At 31.1% G+C, this 17,216-nt stretch overlaps 2 protein-coding genes across 6 annotated transcripts; both read right to left on the reverse strand.

Moving 5' to 3' along the window:
• Positions 1–417: 417 nt before the first annotated feature.
• Positions 418–7,817, reverse strand: LOC133290404 (GDSL esterase/lipase CPRD49-like). Of its 5 annotated transcripts, none has more exons than XM_061488475.1 (12): positions 7,684–7,817; positions 6,291–6,368; positions 5,743–5,883; positions 5,496–5,569; positions 4,902–5,060; positions 4,681–4,815; positions 4,000–4,132; positions 2,807–2,884; positions 2,257–2,397; positions 2,023–2,096; positions 993–1,142; positions 418–906 (listed from the first exon to the last, which is right to left on the reverse strand). In XM_061488475.1, the coding sequence occupies exons 1-12, from the start codon at positions 7,792–7,794 to the stop codon at positions 693–695; spliced, it is 1,488 nt and encodes a 495-aa protein (XP_061344459.1). In that variant the 5' UTR covers positions 7,795–7,817; the 3' UTR covers positions 418–692. The 5 variants fall into 5 exon arrangements, with proteins under 5 accessions (XP_061344459.1, XP_061344461.1, XP_061344460.1 ...); XM_061488477.1 differs by having other exon boundaries at positions 4,902–5,051; positions 7,684–7,798; XM_061488476.1 differs by having other exon boundaries at positions 4,000–4,126; positions 7,684–7,798.
• Positions 7,818–10,415: 2,598 nt separating this feature from the next.
• Positions 10,416–12,930, reverse strand: LOC133290402 (GDSL esterase/lipase WDL1-like). The gene is made up of 6 exons (XM_061488474.1): positions 12,820–12,930; positions 12,370–12,447; positions 11,863–12,003; positions 11,630–11,706; positions 10,731–10,874; positions 10,416–10,632 (listed from the first exon to the last, which is right to left on the reverse strand). Exons 1-6 carry the CDS (start codon positions 12,928–12,930, stop codon positions 10,416–10,418), a joined length of 768 nt encoding a protein of 255 aa, XP_061344458.1.
• Positions 12,931–17,216: the final 4,286 nt, after the last annotated feature.

Genomic DNA, 17,216 nt, shown 5'->3' on the forward strand with positions numbered 1-17,216 from the left:
TTATTCGAGAGAAAAAAAATTAAAACACGTGTTAATGTATCATTATCCACTCATTTGCATAGCGTAAATTTTCATTGAGTAAAGAATTCGGAGATGAATCGTCACATGTGAAAATTTCACGTGACTAGGTCTATATAATAATATTTTAAATAGCTGTCATTTTTCTTGTACTATTACTAGAAATTATCCATCTCACGTAATTGTAACTTGTTTGGTGTTTTTAATTAATAATTCTCTTCATGAATTTCTTGAGTTTAAAGTGCTATTTAACATGTTATTTACTAAATATAACACTTACCCAGTTTGCACAAAGTGGACAAATAGGCAGCACCAAACCCACAATCAATCATGTGAGTTCTATTGTTATAATGCACACTAAACTATTCTATCAACTTCGCTCACCATTGATTTCCCTTTTTAATCTGTAGTAACAAAACATGTAATGTATAACCTTAGCCAACAAAAAACCATAAAATGGTGAAACTAACAAGCAATTGACTTAATTAAAAAGCAATTATAGTCACAAGTTCATACCACTCACACAGTGAAAAACCAGGGACTAGTGACACAGGTAAAGGAACTAAGAACGCCATATTTCTGCAGGCACAGTTCAAAGTTCCTGTTATTTTGTGATTGTTGCCTAAGGATTCTATGAACTGGGACTTGTCTTAAGTTTTCAAATGTACATAAGACTAGTCCCATTCTGTAGTTTCTAGGAAGGTCCAACTTGAGACATTTGTAGTTGTCTTTCCATCAGGGCCAATTGGATCATATGGTGAATCTTCACCAAATTCAATTGGCATTGACTTCCAGTGCAGGTTAGGTTCCCACTCTGCTTCTTCAAGAACCTTCAATATCTCTTTTGCCACTATCTTGCTTCCCTCAGCTGATAAATGAATTCCATCACTAAGGAATAACCAAATCACCTTATCAAATGAAGGAAGAACAGATTATAACCTTTTCAATTCAGGAACATATGAGAGTATACTTACATGAAGCAAACATCTTGCCAGTTATCCCTTTTCTGGATTGCAGACCATAGATCAATGGCTTTGATATTCATCTCACGGCACAGCTCCAAACATGCTTCTGAGTATCTTCGAAGGGATTCATTTGTCCGTAACCGCGGCCGCAGTGGATCACTGGTTTCATTCCAACAATTTATTCATCAGAGTTTTAACATTGAATGTGTATTACAAACTGTTAGGTGGGTCTGTGTATTGTCCACCCTTCAAGCCCAGTGAGCTCTCGTGTGAGGGAGCGCGTTGAGATATATAAAACCATTAATGTAGCCTCACCCAACAGCTTAAGCTTTTGGGTTGAATTGGTTCTTTACATGGTATCAGAGCCTCGTGTTCCGGGTTAGATCCTCGCCGCCCCCCACTTTCTTTCAAGTGGAATTTCTTTGTTCGCACAGGTAGGTGGGTCTGTGCATTGTTCACTCTTCAAACCCAGTGGGCTCTCGTGTGAGGGGGCGTGTTAGGTGGGTCTGTGCATTGTCCACTCTTCAAGCCCAGTGGGCTCTCGTGTGAGGGGGCGGGCGTGTTGAGATATATAAAACTATTAATGTAGCCTCACCCAACAGCTTAAGCTTTTGGGTTGAATTGATTCTTTACAAAATCAGGAAATAAGAATGTTGACATGAGGTAAACTTTCATATGCCATTATAGTAGATTCAAGTCTTGTAGGTTTTAAGCTGAAGATGTCAATTCTTACATATCAACCATGCTATTACTCAAGCTTGAGCTCAATTATGAAGAACAATATATCACATAAACATTTGGGTAAAGGTTATATTTATGTATAACAAACTTCGGGTTCATGACATAGATCATGTGCCAGTTTGAAGGGAGGGAAGTTACTAGGAAAGAGATTGTTTGCAGTATATCCTACGTAAGTAAATGTGTCATTACATAATACTAGTCTAGATATAAATTTAGGCATGAGATATCCCTAGTATGCATGTATCTACATTTCTGTGAAATTATAATAATCAAAGAGCAAATCAATTGCAGTCATTACCTGTTTCCATAAATTTGTGCTTCATTGACGGGAGGAGCACTGAGAAATATAATGCAAGTTTTCTTTGAAAGGCTCTGGCAATAGTTAGGATGTGTGTCAAACTTTGCAGTGAGAAATATGAGATAAAAAAAGGAGATTGTGCAAGAAGTGCACAATACTTGAAGGATGAAGGATTCCTTTCATATAATAATCATAATAAAGACAGAAATGTGGTATTGCAGTGTGGAAGTTTACCTTAAGATGGATAGCAATCTTCCTCATATTTTCTATGTATTCTTGGAGATGTACATGTTGGCCACGGCAACTTGGATGTGGAAGAATAGAATCATTACCCCCAAAGTATACGATTACCAAAGATGGTTGCTCACTGTCATTCTAAGTAAAAGAAGATGACACAAAGCAAAAGGGTGATTACTGATGTGTCAGTCTGAGCAAGATTCAAAGTAATCACGTTAAGCTGAATCTAAACAAAAAGTGCAAGCTGCAAATTGTGATAATTACGAAGTTCATTATAGTACATTTAACATCCTAAAACTCAGAATAATCTTTCTAATATGTCCATGCTCACTTCTAACACAAGTGGAGGATATCATGTACTCTTCAAGCTAATCTGTAGCATAACTAGTCAATTTGTCAACTCTTTTCCGAGGTGCCATTTGATACTCAATGACCATAAATAGAATAACCATTTTTTAACGTTTGTGAAAAAAGGACAAAGATTCAAGATGATCAAAGGGGGAAATTTTGAAACAACAGGAGTGTTTAACACTCAGATTCTCAATACCTTGGGAAAAATTTCATCCAGAACCTGCAGAGCATTCCTTGAATTCCAACCATTGTATCCTCGCAGAACTATATCTGCCTACGTCATGTCAATATGTGATAAATTAAATTCAATGACCATCATAATGTATCCCACAAAGGCATATATAAATTTTAATTTCATTCCATCATTGACTGATATTTTAAAAGGTTAGGCCTTTTATATGCAGTGTTCTTAAATTAATCTCTCTGAAATGATTAGATGTTACTCTAATACCGTGGCCTTGTACTGGAGGAAAGAAGGATTGGGGCATAGTGCAAGTAGGACCATCATTTCCTTAAAAAGTCCTCAATATGGTTATTATTTGACTGAAAATTAGGATATTCCTCAATAATTTTGGTTGATCTTCCATTTTATGATTTCTTCCACTTCAAAACAAGCTGCGCTGTCTTGCATATTTTTATATTATCTAAATTATGGGATAAATGGGACGTCATTTTTTTTTCATAAATAAGGACTCATCACATTGCGTGCAGTCTTGTTCTTGTAGATGAAACAGAACCCCTTTAATGTAAGTCAGCCAGTTTCCAAAAACAAGAAAACAGCGCATCGTTCTCTATTAAGCATAGGTGCATAGCTATAGAAAATCATGACAGAATCAACAATTTGATACACATGATATGTCAATGTGTAAGGACTGTAATAAAAAGAAAGCAACTCCACACTATTTCATTAATTCAAAATTGAAGTAAGAACTGATACAGAATAGTCCATTCAGTCTAAGGTGATTGAAGTCCAAGAGTAATGCTATTTATCGCAAATTATTTTATACTATTGTGTTTTATCACTCCCCGTTAAACCCGACTAGTGAGTGTGGGATGGAGGAAATCCTTGTACGCAACCTTACCCTTAAATAATTGCAAAGAGGTTGTTTCCTAGATTCGAACCCATGACCTTTCAGTCATGAAGGAACAGTTTTAGCACTACTCCGGTTCGCCCCCTTATTTTATACTATTGTGTTATAAATATAAAATCTCTAAGGTGAGTCAGTTACAAAATTGAAGTTAACAATTTAAAAGTTCATATATTTAGCATAACTCTTGGATTCCTAAATATGCATTCCTAAAGTTAATTCGTAATATTTGGCATGACTCAAAATCCAGTCATCCTCTTTCACAGTCTCACACACCAAGGTTTTAGGAAGAAGAAAATACCTTACGGGCATACAAGTGAGTAAGAATAGCTCCCCAACCTGCCATAGAGTAACTGAGCTGAACAATGGACGAACCAAACAGCACAAATTGGGGCCGCACTGGTCCTACTACCCACTTTTCTCCTTTTCTACCTCTGAAAACGAAAACATAATACCCAGTGAATCATATGGTGAACCTTCTCTGTTAGAGAGATTTAATATAAAATCATTGAAGGTCCATCATTTATAAGCTTAAGCTATTGAGTTGAATTGGTTGTTTATCATGGTATCAGAGCTTTCGTGACCACGGGGTCACGAATTTGATCCTCGTCGCTCCTTTCTAGTGGAATCAGTTTAACACAAAAGCTTAAGCTTATAGGTGATGGGCCTTCAATAGTTTTATATTATATCTCTCTAACATTCTCCAAATTCAATTGAGACAAGTGGATCACTGAGACTAATGTTGTTAAAATCGAGAAGTTAAGTAAAATCGGAAGGGGATTACAAAATCGTAAAACGTAAAATCGTAATGTAAAAAAATCGCAAAAAATCATAAAAACGTAAAAGTGTTTGCAATATTAGTAAAATTGTTTTGATGAAAAAAAATTATAAAAATGTAAAATCATAGTGATAAATCGAGATTTTAACAACAATGATTGAGACATTTATAGTTGTCTTTCCATCAGGGCCAAGTGTACCATACAGTGATTCTTCTTCAAATTCAATTGGCAATGACTTCCAGTGCAGGCTAGGTTCCCAATCTGCTTCTTCAAGGACCTTCAATATCTCTTTTGCCACTGTCGTGCTTCCCTCAGCTGACAAATGAATTCCATCATCGCTAAGGAATAACCAAACCACCTTATCAAATGAAGCAAACACAGACTTGAACCTTTTCAATTCAGGGACATACGAGAATATACTTACATGAAGCAAACATCTCTCCAGTTATCCCTTTTCTGGATTGCAGACCAGAGATCAATGGCCTTTATATTCATCTCACGGCACAGCTCCAAACACACTTCTGAGTATAATCGAAGGGATTCATTTGTCCTTAACCGCTGCCCCAATGGATCACTGGTTTCACTCCAACAATTTATTCGTCAAAGTTTCAGATTGAATGTATATTCCAAACAAATCAGGAAATAAGCATGTTGATATGAGCTAAACTTATCATATGCTAGTATAATAGATTCAAGTCTAGCAGGTTTTAAGCTGTAGATGTAAATTCTTACATATCGACCATGCTATTACTCAAGCTTGAGCTCATTTCTGAAGAACAAAATGTCACATAGACATTTGGGTTCGGGTTATATTTATGTATAACAAACTTTGAGTTCATGATACGGATGTACCAGATTGAGGAGAGGGGAGTTACTAGGAAAGAGGTTGTTTGCAGTTTATCCTACATAGTAATCATAGTCTAGATATAAGTGTAGGCATGCGGCATCACTAGTATGAATCTATCTACTTTTCTGTGAAATCATAATAATCAAATAGCAAACAAATTGCAGTCCTTACCTGTTTGCATAAATTTGTGCCTCATTGATGGGAGGAGCACTGAGAAATATAATGCGAGTCTTCTTAGAAAGGCTCTGGCAATGGTTAGGATATGAGTCAAACTTTGCAGTGATATTTATATGAGATACATAGAAAAAAAAAAAAAAAGATTGTGCAAGCACTGCAAAATACTTGAAGGATGAAGAATTCCTTTCACATAATAAGAATAATTAAGACAGGAATATAGTACTCTAGTGTGGAAGTTTACCTTGAGATGGATAGCAATCTTCCTCATATTTTCAATGTATTCTTGGAGAGGTACATGCTGACCACGGCCACTTGGATGCGGAAGAATAGAATCATTACCACCAAAGTACACAATTATCAACGATGGTTGCTCACAGGCATTCTAAGTTAAAGAAGATGACACATCAAATGGGTGATTCCTTAATTGTCAGTCTGAGCAAGAACGAAGTAAGTTACGCATATCTGAATCTAAACAAAAAGAGCAAGCTTCAAATTATGAAGTTCACTGTAGTACATTTAACATCCTAAAATTCAGAATAATCTTCCTAATATGTCCATGCTCACTTCTAACACAAGTGGAGGATATCATGTACAAGATTCTTCAAGCAAATCAGTAGCATACCCAGTCAATTTGCCAACTCTTTCCCAGAGTTGCCATTTGTTACTCAAATGACCACAAATAGAATAACCATTTTTTAACATTTATGGAAAAAAGGACAAAAGATTCAAGATAATGAAAGGGGGAAATTTTTAATCAACAGGGGCGTTTAATACTCAGAATCTCAATACCTTGGGAAAAATTTCATCCAGAACCTGCAGAGCACGCCTTGAATTCCAACCTGAGTATCCTCGCAGAACTATATCCGCCTATATCATGTCAATATGTGATAAGTTAAACTCAATAACCATCATCATACATCCTTCAAAGACAAATATTAATGTAATTTCATTCCATTATCGGCTGATATTTTAAAAGTTAGGCATTTTATATGCAGTGTTCCCATGTAGTCTCATTGAAATAATTAGATGTTACTCTAATACCATGGCCTTGTACTGGAAGAAAGAAGGATTGGTGGAGTGCAGTAGGACAATCTTTTCCTCAAAATGTACTCAATATGGTATTGCTTCCTGCAAATTCGGATATTCCTTGATTTTATATTAAGCTTAGAAGTGAAGGTCCAGCAATGGTCTTTATATTATATCTCTCTAACACATCCTCTCGTATAAGAGCCTTTTGGATTTGAAATGTGGATATTACACAACCCAAATTTTGTTTCTACCTTGTGCTTACTTAATTCCACTTGAAAGTGGGGTGGCAGTAATCGAACTCGTGACCCCGTGGTCACCGACCATGTAAAGCAACAATCTCACCCAAAAGCTAAAACTTATGAGTGATGACCTTCAATGGTTTTATATAATATCTCTCTAACACTCGATAACTTAGGTTTATCTTCAATATTAAGATTTCTTCCACTTGAAAACAAGCTGCATTTTCTTGCATATCCAAATCATGGATAAATGGGACTTCATTTATTTATTTTTTCATAATTAAGGACTTATCACATTGCGTGCAGTCTTGTTCTTGTAGATGAAACATAACCCCTTTATGTTTATCCCTCGAAGGTCAATCAAAATGCAAATAAAATATAAGTCTCAGTATAGATCATCCAGTATCCAGAAATTGGAAAACAGCACATCAATCTCTATGGACTATGATGCATAGGTACACATCTATGGAAAACCATGACAAAGAACATCAATATCACACAACCCTTACTCCTGTTAATTATATTGAAGCACAGAATTGGTTGAATATAATATCACAGTGCGATTTGAATAAAAACACACTGCTTTTTTTTTCCTTTGAATTATAAAATTTTATTATAATGTATTCTATATATATTATTTTATACTTTATTTATATTCTTTATAAAATTCTATACCTCTGCTATGTCAATATGTGAGGACTATAATAAAAAGAAAGCAATTTCATTAAATTCAAAACTGAAGTAAGAACTGATAGTGAATAACCCTATAGTCAGTTAATCTCTATATATGAATTCCTAAAGTTAATTCTTAATAATTAGCATAACTCAATATCCAATAATCCTCTTCTTTCACAGTTTTAACTCACATAAATCATGGTCATAGTGTTTGGTTTTAAGAATAACAAAAAAGGTACCTTACGAGCATACAAGTGAGAAAGAATAGCTCCCCAACCTTGCCTGGAATAAGAGAGCTGAACAATGGAGGAACCAAACAACACAAACTGAGGCCTCACTGGTCCTACCATCTTCTTTTCTCCTACTCTCTGACTCCCACAACAATCAAACATAATCACTCTGATATAGTGCAGATCTGAATTTATAGACGTATATTTAAAAAAAAAAAAAACTAATTTAAATTAAATTGATATAAGTTAGATTAGGTTATATTTTATTTCCATTTTAGAACAAATCGATTATATAATACTGCTAAAAACTATTAGGTTATTGATTGATTGATTGTTGCTTTTTTTTTTTGTAATTGATCTAATTCAATCGGTAAGCACCATTAATTTTTTTAAGATCCTTTACCAAACACCCAATAAAACATATCTCTTATGTTAACTCTTCTTGCTTTAATTTATTTATTGGGATATGATATTTTTATCTATTTTTTTCATGTTTATATATAATATTGGAGAATCATAACCATGCACCTGTCGTTGTTGTACATAAAGCGGCTGTAGAAATAATTATATATATATATATATATATATATATATATATATATATAATAGTGGGTATTAAAGTTCAAACTTATAATATCATGCAAATTACCCAAATCCTTCATCATTAAACCAAATTTAATGACTTTTTAGAAAAGTTCCTATGTGAGAAGTATTTATATTTGGGGATAGGTTATTTTACTTAATTTTTTTTTCAGAATAATATTTCTGCAGTTAATGCAGATAAGTTATCTGCATTTACGACGTCTTTTTGGGATTGAAAAATTAAATAATTATAATTGTAAAGACTATAATAACCCTAAAATAAATTAAAATTATAAAAATGCCATAATTTTTCCCTCAAAACGACGTCGTATTAAGCTTACTGCAGGTAACTTATCTGCAGTAACTGCAGAAAAAGTGAATCTTTTTTTTCATGTTTATTTTATCTATCACTTTTCAATACCGTTGGATCATTGTTTGAACTAATCTTTATCATTTCTCTCTCTTTTTCAGATTCTAATCTAATGGTGTTGAAGATTAATAGACATGAAAAAAAGATAAATAAAATAACATATATTTTATGGGCTTTAGTAATCTACAATAACAGAAGAGAAACTATCTTCTATCACTCTCACAATCATGTGGTGGGACTCATATAATTATGAAATATAAAAATAAAATAAAAAACATAAAAATCCATGTCTCTACAGGAAAATGGACTACTCTCCTATGGCTCGAGAATAGTTTTTCCCATATTTTATACTTGCTCTAAATTTTTTATAAACTCTTTTAAATTCCAGGACCAAAATTTTAAGGAGGAAAATAAAAATGTAATTATCGGTTTTCACAAAAATAGTGAAATATTATTAGAATATAATAATATATAAGTACAATTTTTGTCTTTTAGAAATGAATGAGTTTATAATTGCATCGACTAGAATTTGGCATCATAGATCTCAAAGAATAAAAACAATAGTTGATAGCTATTATGCGACTCTTTGTTTAATCACATTAACTTTGTAATCACCGATAATCCTTTCCATCTGCACAACTAGATCTATTTGTTTCCTCTTGCTAAATATACAAACTACCAAGAAGCTATTTTCTGTCAAGAAAACGAGCATATAGTCTCCAAAACCACATCGAATTGGTATCAAAGATCTTCCTCCAACATTAGTTAATCTCCTCTTCAATTGATGCGGAAATCGCATAGAAAATGGACTAAAAAGAAATTGAAATTTGATAAAAGAGATATTTTTTGTTTTTGATTATAATTATTAAAATAATAAAATTTAACTCCTACACAAGGGTCTTAAACACTCTTTTTTATAGACTAATTACAAATGGATCTAAAATTTAAAATTCTAAAAATAAATATAACGATAACTACCTTCTAAAAAATAAATAATAAATAATAAATAATTATAATTAAATTATTTAAAACAGATCTCAAATCTTAAATTTTAAATTATGTAAAATTTGTTTTTTTTTTCTTTTTTTTCCACATAAAACACAATTATACCTACTCCTTCATTTGGATTTAAAAATAAGTTTAAAATTATATACTCTATGCACTGATGATACACCCAAGTCCACCGTTAATTATGCAACAGCAGTCAAGGCAAATCATGCTTGAACATTGTTGGAGAACTATATTGATTTTATTTTTTATGTTTGTGGTAATATTTTGAAGAACTGTTAATATAAATTTATATATGATTTAATTTTTAGATTCAAGTTGTGTAAATAGATTAAAATTTAAAAAAATATCTTTAATTTATCTTAACTTGTTGAATTACATTTTTTATGACATGAAAAATCTGTTTATGCTCTCTTTTTTTATTTGAGAAATAATAATAAATGATTAATGGTTGATATCGTTAATTAATTACTCCTCAAGCCAATATATATAATATAAATATATAATAGAGAGAGAGAAAGAGAGAGAGATACAAGAATGGACAATGATTTGACATTATAAGAAAGAAAATTGCTGAACATATTTATTTGATATATAGGAAGAGAAAAATGCAAAAAATCACAAATTCACAAATCACAACAATCCCCTTAGGGGGAGGGACTTCCAGCACCAAGAACAACTCTCACATTTATCATTGAGCATATGAGAGCAGCATGTTGCTTAAGGGCTCTACATAATAGAGCCTCATTTCATGAGATGCAAAATAATGCATATAATAGTTTTACAAATCCCACTGCAAACTTTTCCTTGAGATACTATAAGACACATTTATAGTAGTTGTTCCATCTTGACTTGGAGGATAATATGGTGAATCTTCTGCATATTCAGTTGGCACTGACATCCAATGCAAACTAGGCTTCCAATCTGCTTCTCTTAGAACCCTTAATATTTCCTTCACTACTACTTTGCTTCCCTCACCTGATAGATGAACTCCATCCCTAAGGAATAACCAAATAACTTAATCAAATGAAGGAAATGCATATTTAAGCTTTTTTTCAATTAAGGGGTATGTATATTTGTGAGCATATATACTTACGTGAAGCTAACATCTAACCAATCATCCCTTGTTTGGATTGCATACCAAAGATTAATGGCTTTGATATTCATCTCTTGGCATAGCTCCATTAAAGCCTCTGCATATATTCCACAGCATTCATTTGTTCTTCCTGTCTGCGTTGCACTGGATTCACTCCAACAAAAATGATCATCAGAATTTCGAATTTTTCTATGTAAATTAATTTTGAAGAAATAGGAAATGAGAGAGCCTAGATATTAGAATAAATACCTCTTGGGTCCCTAACAAAAAATCACAGTTCCCACTTTAGTTCCTTACAAAAAAAAATTAGTTGACTGGTCCTTATGAAATTCAAAGTGCATCAATTTTAGTCCTTTTGAGGGACTAATGTGGGTCTTTTTTGAATTTGTGAGATTAAAATTTCAACTAAATGAGTCCACTTTGAATTTCTTAGGGACCTCGAGACTAATTTTTTTTTGTAAGGTATTAAAGTGGAAACCGTATTTTTTGTTAGGGAACAAAAAAAAATATTTACTACTATTATTATTAAGCTTATGATATCACTTGTAGCATTTTGGCCTTTTCATTGTTTAAGCTTAAGTTCAGATCTTGACATTAGTCACATTATTTTCTAAATTCAAATCTATGATCTGAGTCACAGAGCAACTTTATTCCTGCTCTGGACTTGCCCTTATATTTTTGTCGTTTTATTTTGTAACAAAATAATATAATATTTTCTTATGTGCAAATATCATTTCTGTATGTTATCTTGTGTACGGGGAAATGGGATAATAAGTGAATGATTATGTGTCATGATGTAGTTCTTATTTCACTTTTTGTTAGAACTGTATGTTTCAACATCAATTATCTATAATATTTTCCATAAAAAGTTATGATAATCAAATAGGAATTGAATGTACCTGAGTTTTTTGCGGATTTGTTCCTCATTGATGGGAGGTGAGGTGAGAAATATAAGGCGAATATGATCTGAGAGACTCTGAAAAGCATTATGATTGGTGTCAAACTTTGCAGCAACAAATATAAGAAGATAAAAAAGAAAAAAGAAAAGACCATTTTGTGCAAGCAGTGAATTAACAAAGTTATTAGGCTTATTGGCACAAGATGAACAAAGTTTGAAATGGAGATTTATTACCTTTAAATGGTTAGCAATCTTCCTCATATTTTCAACATATTCTTGGAGAGGTACATGAGGGCCAAGGCCAGATGGGTGAGGTTCAATAGAATCATTACCACCAAAGTAGACGATAACCAATGATGGTTGCACAGGGGCATCCTGAGTTAATTAAATGGATCATTCATTATATCTCAATATGAGCAAGAATCACATTGTGATTCTCAAAAAGTAGAAGTATCACATTGTGCTCAGTTGAATCCAAAGTAAACAATATAAAAACAAAATAATGTACATTTAATTTAAACATGTCCACGCTCACTTCCAAGACAAATTCATGACATCAAGTTCATGTGCAAAATTTTTAAACTAATCTATACTGGACCAATACAAACCACTTGACTCTTTTCACAGGTGCCATTACTCAATGACAACAAATAAAACGAAAGTATTTTTAGGACACACAGAAAGAATCAAAAAGAAAACAATGGAATATACTTAGACATTTAACAAATAATTTCTAAGTACCTTGGGGAAAATTTCATCTAGAACCTCCAAAGCACGCCTTGAATTCCAACCTGAGTATCCTCTCAAAATTATGTCCGCCTGTGTATCCACGTCATTATAATAAAAACAAGTTCATTCATCATCATTAAATACATAGCTATAGTAATTAAACTAGGACGAGCCTCGGAGCAATATTAAGGTTGTTCCTTGTTATTATCGGAAGGTCACGGGTTCTAATAAGTTTCTTTTGAAAATATAAAGATAAGATATTGCAAATAATTAATTCTCATTCCTATCCTTATAAGTTGGGAGCCTTAATAATATGCAATGGGATTTGACCATTTTATACTATCTAAACTTTTTCACAGTTTTATGAGTTTGGTAATAAGTGAACCTATTTGAAGTGTATAAATCTAAAGTCTAATTTATTGAGAAAATTATCCTTAAAATGATTAAGGAGCAAATAAGTACCTTTCTAGCATACAAATTAGCAAGAATAGCACCCCAACCATCATTAGTGTAGCTCATCTGAATTATGGAGGAGCCAAATAGCACAATCTGAGGTCTCATTGGGCCTACCATCTTTGAGCCAAAATAATAGCACTATAGTGTAATGTTTTTCTCTACTTTTTTTTGGCTCACACTCACACAAACACAGTACACACTTCTACGATGCAACTCTGACAATGGGATCCAATTTATAGATGCTGATTTGTGCATTTTCTTACTTTTTTTTATTTCTTTTTCCCTTATGCGAATTTGTCATGTCACGTTATTTGGTGGCTAAATAGCTGTCCCTCATGGCATTTTAATTATATTGCCATTTCATCGAGTTCAATGATTCAATCCAGTATAATATTATTCAAATGTTTAATTATTGGACTTTGAATATTCTTGTTAGTGTGCAATAATTGGATTTAATATAGACTATTTTTTTAAAAAATAAAAAATAAGTAGATTCCATATAATTTGTTCACACATCTATTTCGATTCTATCAATGAACACTACTAGCTTAGGTTGGTATAAGAAACTAGGAATGTCCGATGCAGGGTTTGGATGAATTTTGGGATATTTTTCTGGTTCAACTCACCTAATTTAGATTATCATTAATTAGTTATTCTGAAGACCCTAACTTAAAAAATTAATAATGGCTAAAGGAATTTGATAACCCAAAAAATGTTGCTTGGTTTGGAACTTTTCCAACTCACTACTTAACCTTGAAGTATTTTTAAACTCAATTTACTTTGAGTGTTAGTTTGCGAATTTACCCAACTCCTAAGACATTCCTAATAAAAAAAAATTATTTAAAAGAATACAAATTATGTAAATAAGTGTAAAATATTTAACATAATAGATATTTATTGCACATATTTCTAATAAAACTATGTGTTTGATGAATGAGATAATAAATTTCTAAACAAGAAAAATGTTTAAACCGTCTGCATGTTGAAATCACCATACGGTATTAAATTATGGTAAACAACTACTTATTTTTTTTCGTTGTTTTCCTTTTTTTTTTATTATTATTTCAACCTCCCTCCTCGTTCTCATTTTTACTTAGAGCCCGTTTGTTTGGCCTTTCAAAAAACAGTTTTTATATGTCTTGTTTATTTTAGAATTATTTTTTTTACAAAAGTTAAAGCTATTTAGATTTTTTTTTAAATATTGAATTTTTGAAAAAAAAATATTTGACTTTTAACTTCACTTTTTGTTAAAAGCTAAAATGTTTAGCTTTTGTTATCAAAAAAAAAAAAAATGTTTAGCTTTTTGACCTTTTTGCCCCTCATCCAGAACTATCACCAACCTGCCCCTCTTTAATCGACTAACTTGAAGTTTTAGTCGATTAAATGGTCAAAATTCAGAAAGTTCATTGGCTCGAAATTTAGTCAATTAAAAATATCTTTTGATCGATTAAATTTCGGGACTTTTAATCGACTACATCACAATTTTTAGTCGATTAAATGTCGGCGGAATTTTTAATATTGTGATGTAGTCGATTAAAAATCCCAAAATTTAATCAATCATGAGGGATTTTTAATCGAGTCAATGAACTTTCTGAATTTTGATCATTTCATCGACTAAAACTTCAAGTTAGTCGATTAAAGAGGGGCAGGTTGGTGGATAGTTCTGGATGAGGGATAAATTGGTTATTAATTAATTAATAAGGGACAAAAGGATCAAAAAACTTAAAATGTTTAGCTTAAAAAAAAAAACCAAATTTTTAGATTATTTTTTTGGCTTATATTTAAAAAAAAAAAACAGACATTCAAACGAACTTCCAATGAGAAATGGTTTTTTATTCTATAAAAAAAGCAAGAGAGAAAAAATTCATCCAAATGGCCCTGAGTTATTTAAGAGGGTGAGAATTATTGAAAAACACTCAACAAAAAAATGTAAATATTTATATTACTTAATTAATTTGATTTGAGATATGAAGATGACAAAAAATTTCCTTCCAAATTTCTAATATGATAACGTACCCAACTAGAACAATTCCGTTCCAATTCATCACGTGCTTGTGCTATAAAAAATAAATATTGAAAGGTTAAAGACATCACTCGTAAAATCACATTGTTTGATCTTTGAATGATTAGTTTACACCGATCGAAAAAGTGCAGAAATAATCTAGAAACCGAGTCATTAAAGTAAAAGGAGACGTTATATTTATTAATTTATTATTATTATTATTTTTATTTTTATTATTAAATTTTAATAGTTACTTTTTGACAATCAAACGATTATAACTTGTACTTATTAATTAATTATTAATTTTTAATAAATCACAATTTTAGATTAAAAAATCTACGATTAAAATTTAATAATAAGAGATAATAATAAAATAATAATAAATATAACATCTCCTAAAATAAATAGTAAATTTAATCAATAAATATTGTATTACGCCTCATTGATATTGATAGTGTCCACCCAACCCTAATAATTCTCCTTTTCTTAATATTTATAGAAATCCACTCGAAGACAAAATTATCTAGTAGTTAAACATTTCGAAACTGTTCCGAGGGTTGTTCCAAAACATTTTTATTTTATTTTATATTTTCATAAAAGGAAAAAAGTTTCCGATGTTACTTTAGATAACTTTATCTAATGTTCATCGAAACGACGTCGTTTTGGGTTGAAAAATTAAAAAATTAGAGTGATAAAGACTATTATAACCCTGAAATAAATTAAAATTACAAAAATACCATGATTTTTGTCCCAAAACAACATCATTTTGATGAACATTAGATAAATTTATCTAAAGTAACATCGGAAAAAACAAACCCTTTCATAAAATAACTTTTCACATTGTGCATCTCGTGACAATATGAATATTCGGGAATCTATATTGCACCAACATTGACACAAAATATGATACGACACTCCGACACGTTAATTTTAAAAAGTATTAGATTTGGACAACACTTTTTAATATTAAATAATACTTTTAATTTATGTAGTGTATATTATATTTAGTATTCAATAATTTAATAAAAAAATGAAGATAAACTTATAATATGCATCAATTTTGCAAAGAAATATAAGATATCACAAATATTTATATTAAACTCAATAAATGAAATAGGAATCTAATAGATCTAATAGTTCGAGCCATGATAGTTAAAATCTCGATTTATCACTACGTTTTTACGATTTTTTTATCAAAACGATTTTACAAATATTCAAAATGCTTTTACGATTTTTTATGTTACGATTTTTTATACCCCATTTGATTTTACGTAAAATCTTGATTTTAACCACCTTGTTTCGAACTAAAAACGTAACATAAAGTAACTTTTGAATCCATTTTTGAGTCTCTATAACGCTTGTTGAAGTGTCGGAGAGTGTCGTACACAACACATTAGTTTTTTGAAATGTCGATCCTGATATAGGCAGATTTTCAAACAAATGATGAATACGAGGACTCTATATATATGATTTTCAACACGTTAATTAGTTTTTCTCTCCTGATATATGATTTGTCATTGATTTGTCATGTGACTGAATCTAAGGTTTGGTCTGGTTAAAAAATTATAACTATTTACAACATGACATAGTGATAATATTAAAGTTATTTTTTTCTCTTCTACATCATCCGACAACTGTTTGAAAAGTTACTGAGGAGAGGAAAAAAATAGCTTTATTATTATAACTATGTACTACATGTAGTACATAGTTAAATTTCTGAAGAGAGAAAAAACACAACTTTAATATTATAACTATGTACTACTTATAATACATATAATTTTTTTATCGTACCAAACATTTTGTCAAGTCACATGACATCTGCTTAAAACAGTGAATGTAGATAAGTTATATACATTCCATCCCAAAACAAAGTCATTTTGGGTTGAAAGATTAAAAAATTATAATGAGAAAAACTATTATAAACTTGAAATAAATTATAATTACAAAATAACATTGTTTTGGGCTTAATATAGATAACTTATCTACATTGATTACAGAAAAAACAAACGTATATATATATATATATATATATATATATATATATATATATATATGGTAAAATCATTTTTGCAGCCGCTTTACGTACAACCACGACAGGTGTATGGTTATGATTTTCCCACATTTAATGTTTTCATCCTTTGTATGGTTATGATTCCCCGTATTTAATGCTTTCAAATATATATATGGCAAGTATTTGATTGCTGCACATATAGCAGCTGCAGAAATATAAACCTATATATATATATATATATATATATATATATATATATATATATATATATATATATATATATATATATATATATGGGTTAGGAACATTTTACACCAGTGTAAGTTACACTCTTAATCTTGTCCATTGATCCCATTTATATCTAAGGGCTCAAATTTTTTAGTAATGTGA

The sequence above is a fragment of the Gastrolobium bilobum genome, unplaced genomic scaffold (assembly GCF_033153095.1).
Source record: "Gastrolobium bilobum isolate Gb01-03AN ecotype WA unplaced genomic scaffold, APGP_CSIRO_Gbil_v1 utg70309, whole genome shotgun sequence".
In the NCBI taxonomy this organism is placed as follows: Eukaryota; Viridiplantae; Streptophyta; class Magnoliopsida; order Fabales; family Fabaceae; genus Gastrolobium; species Gastrolobium bilobum.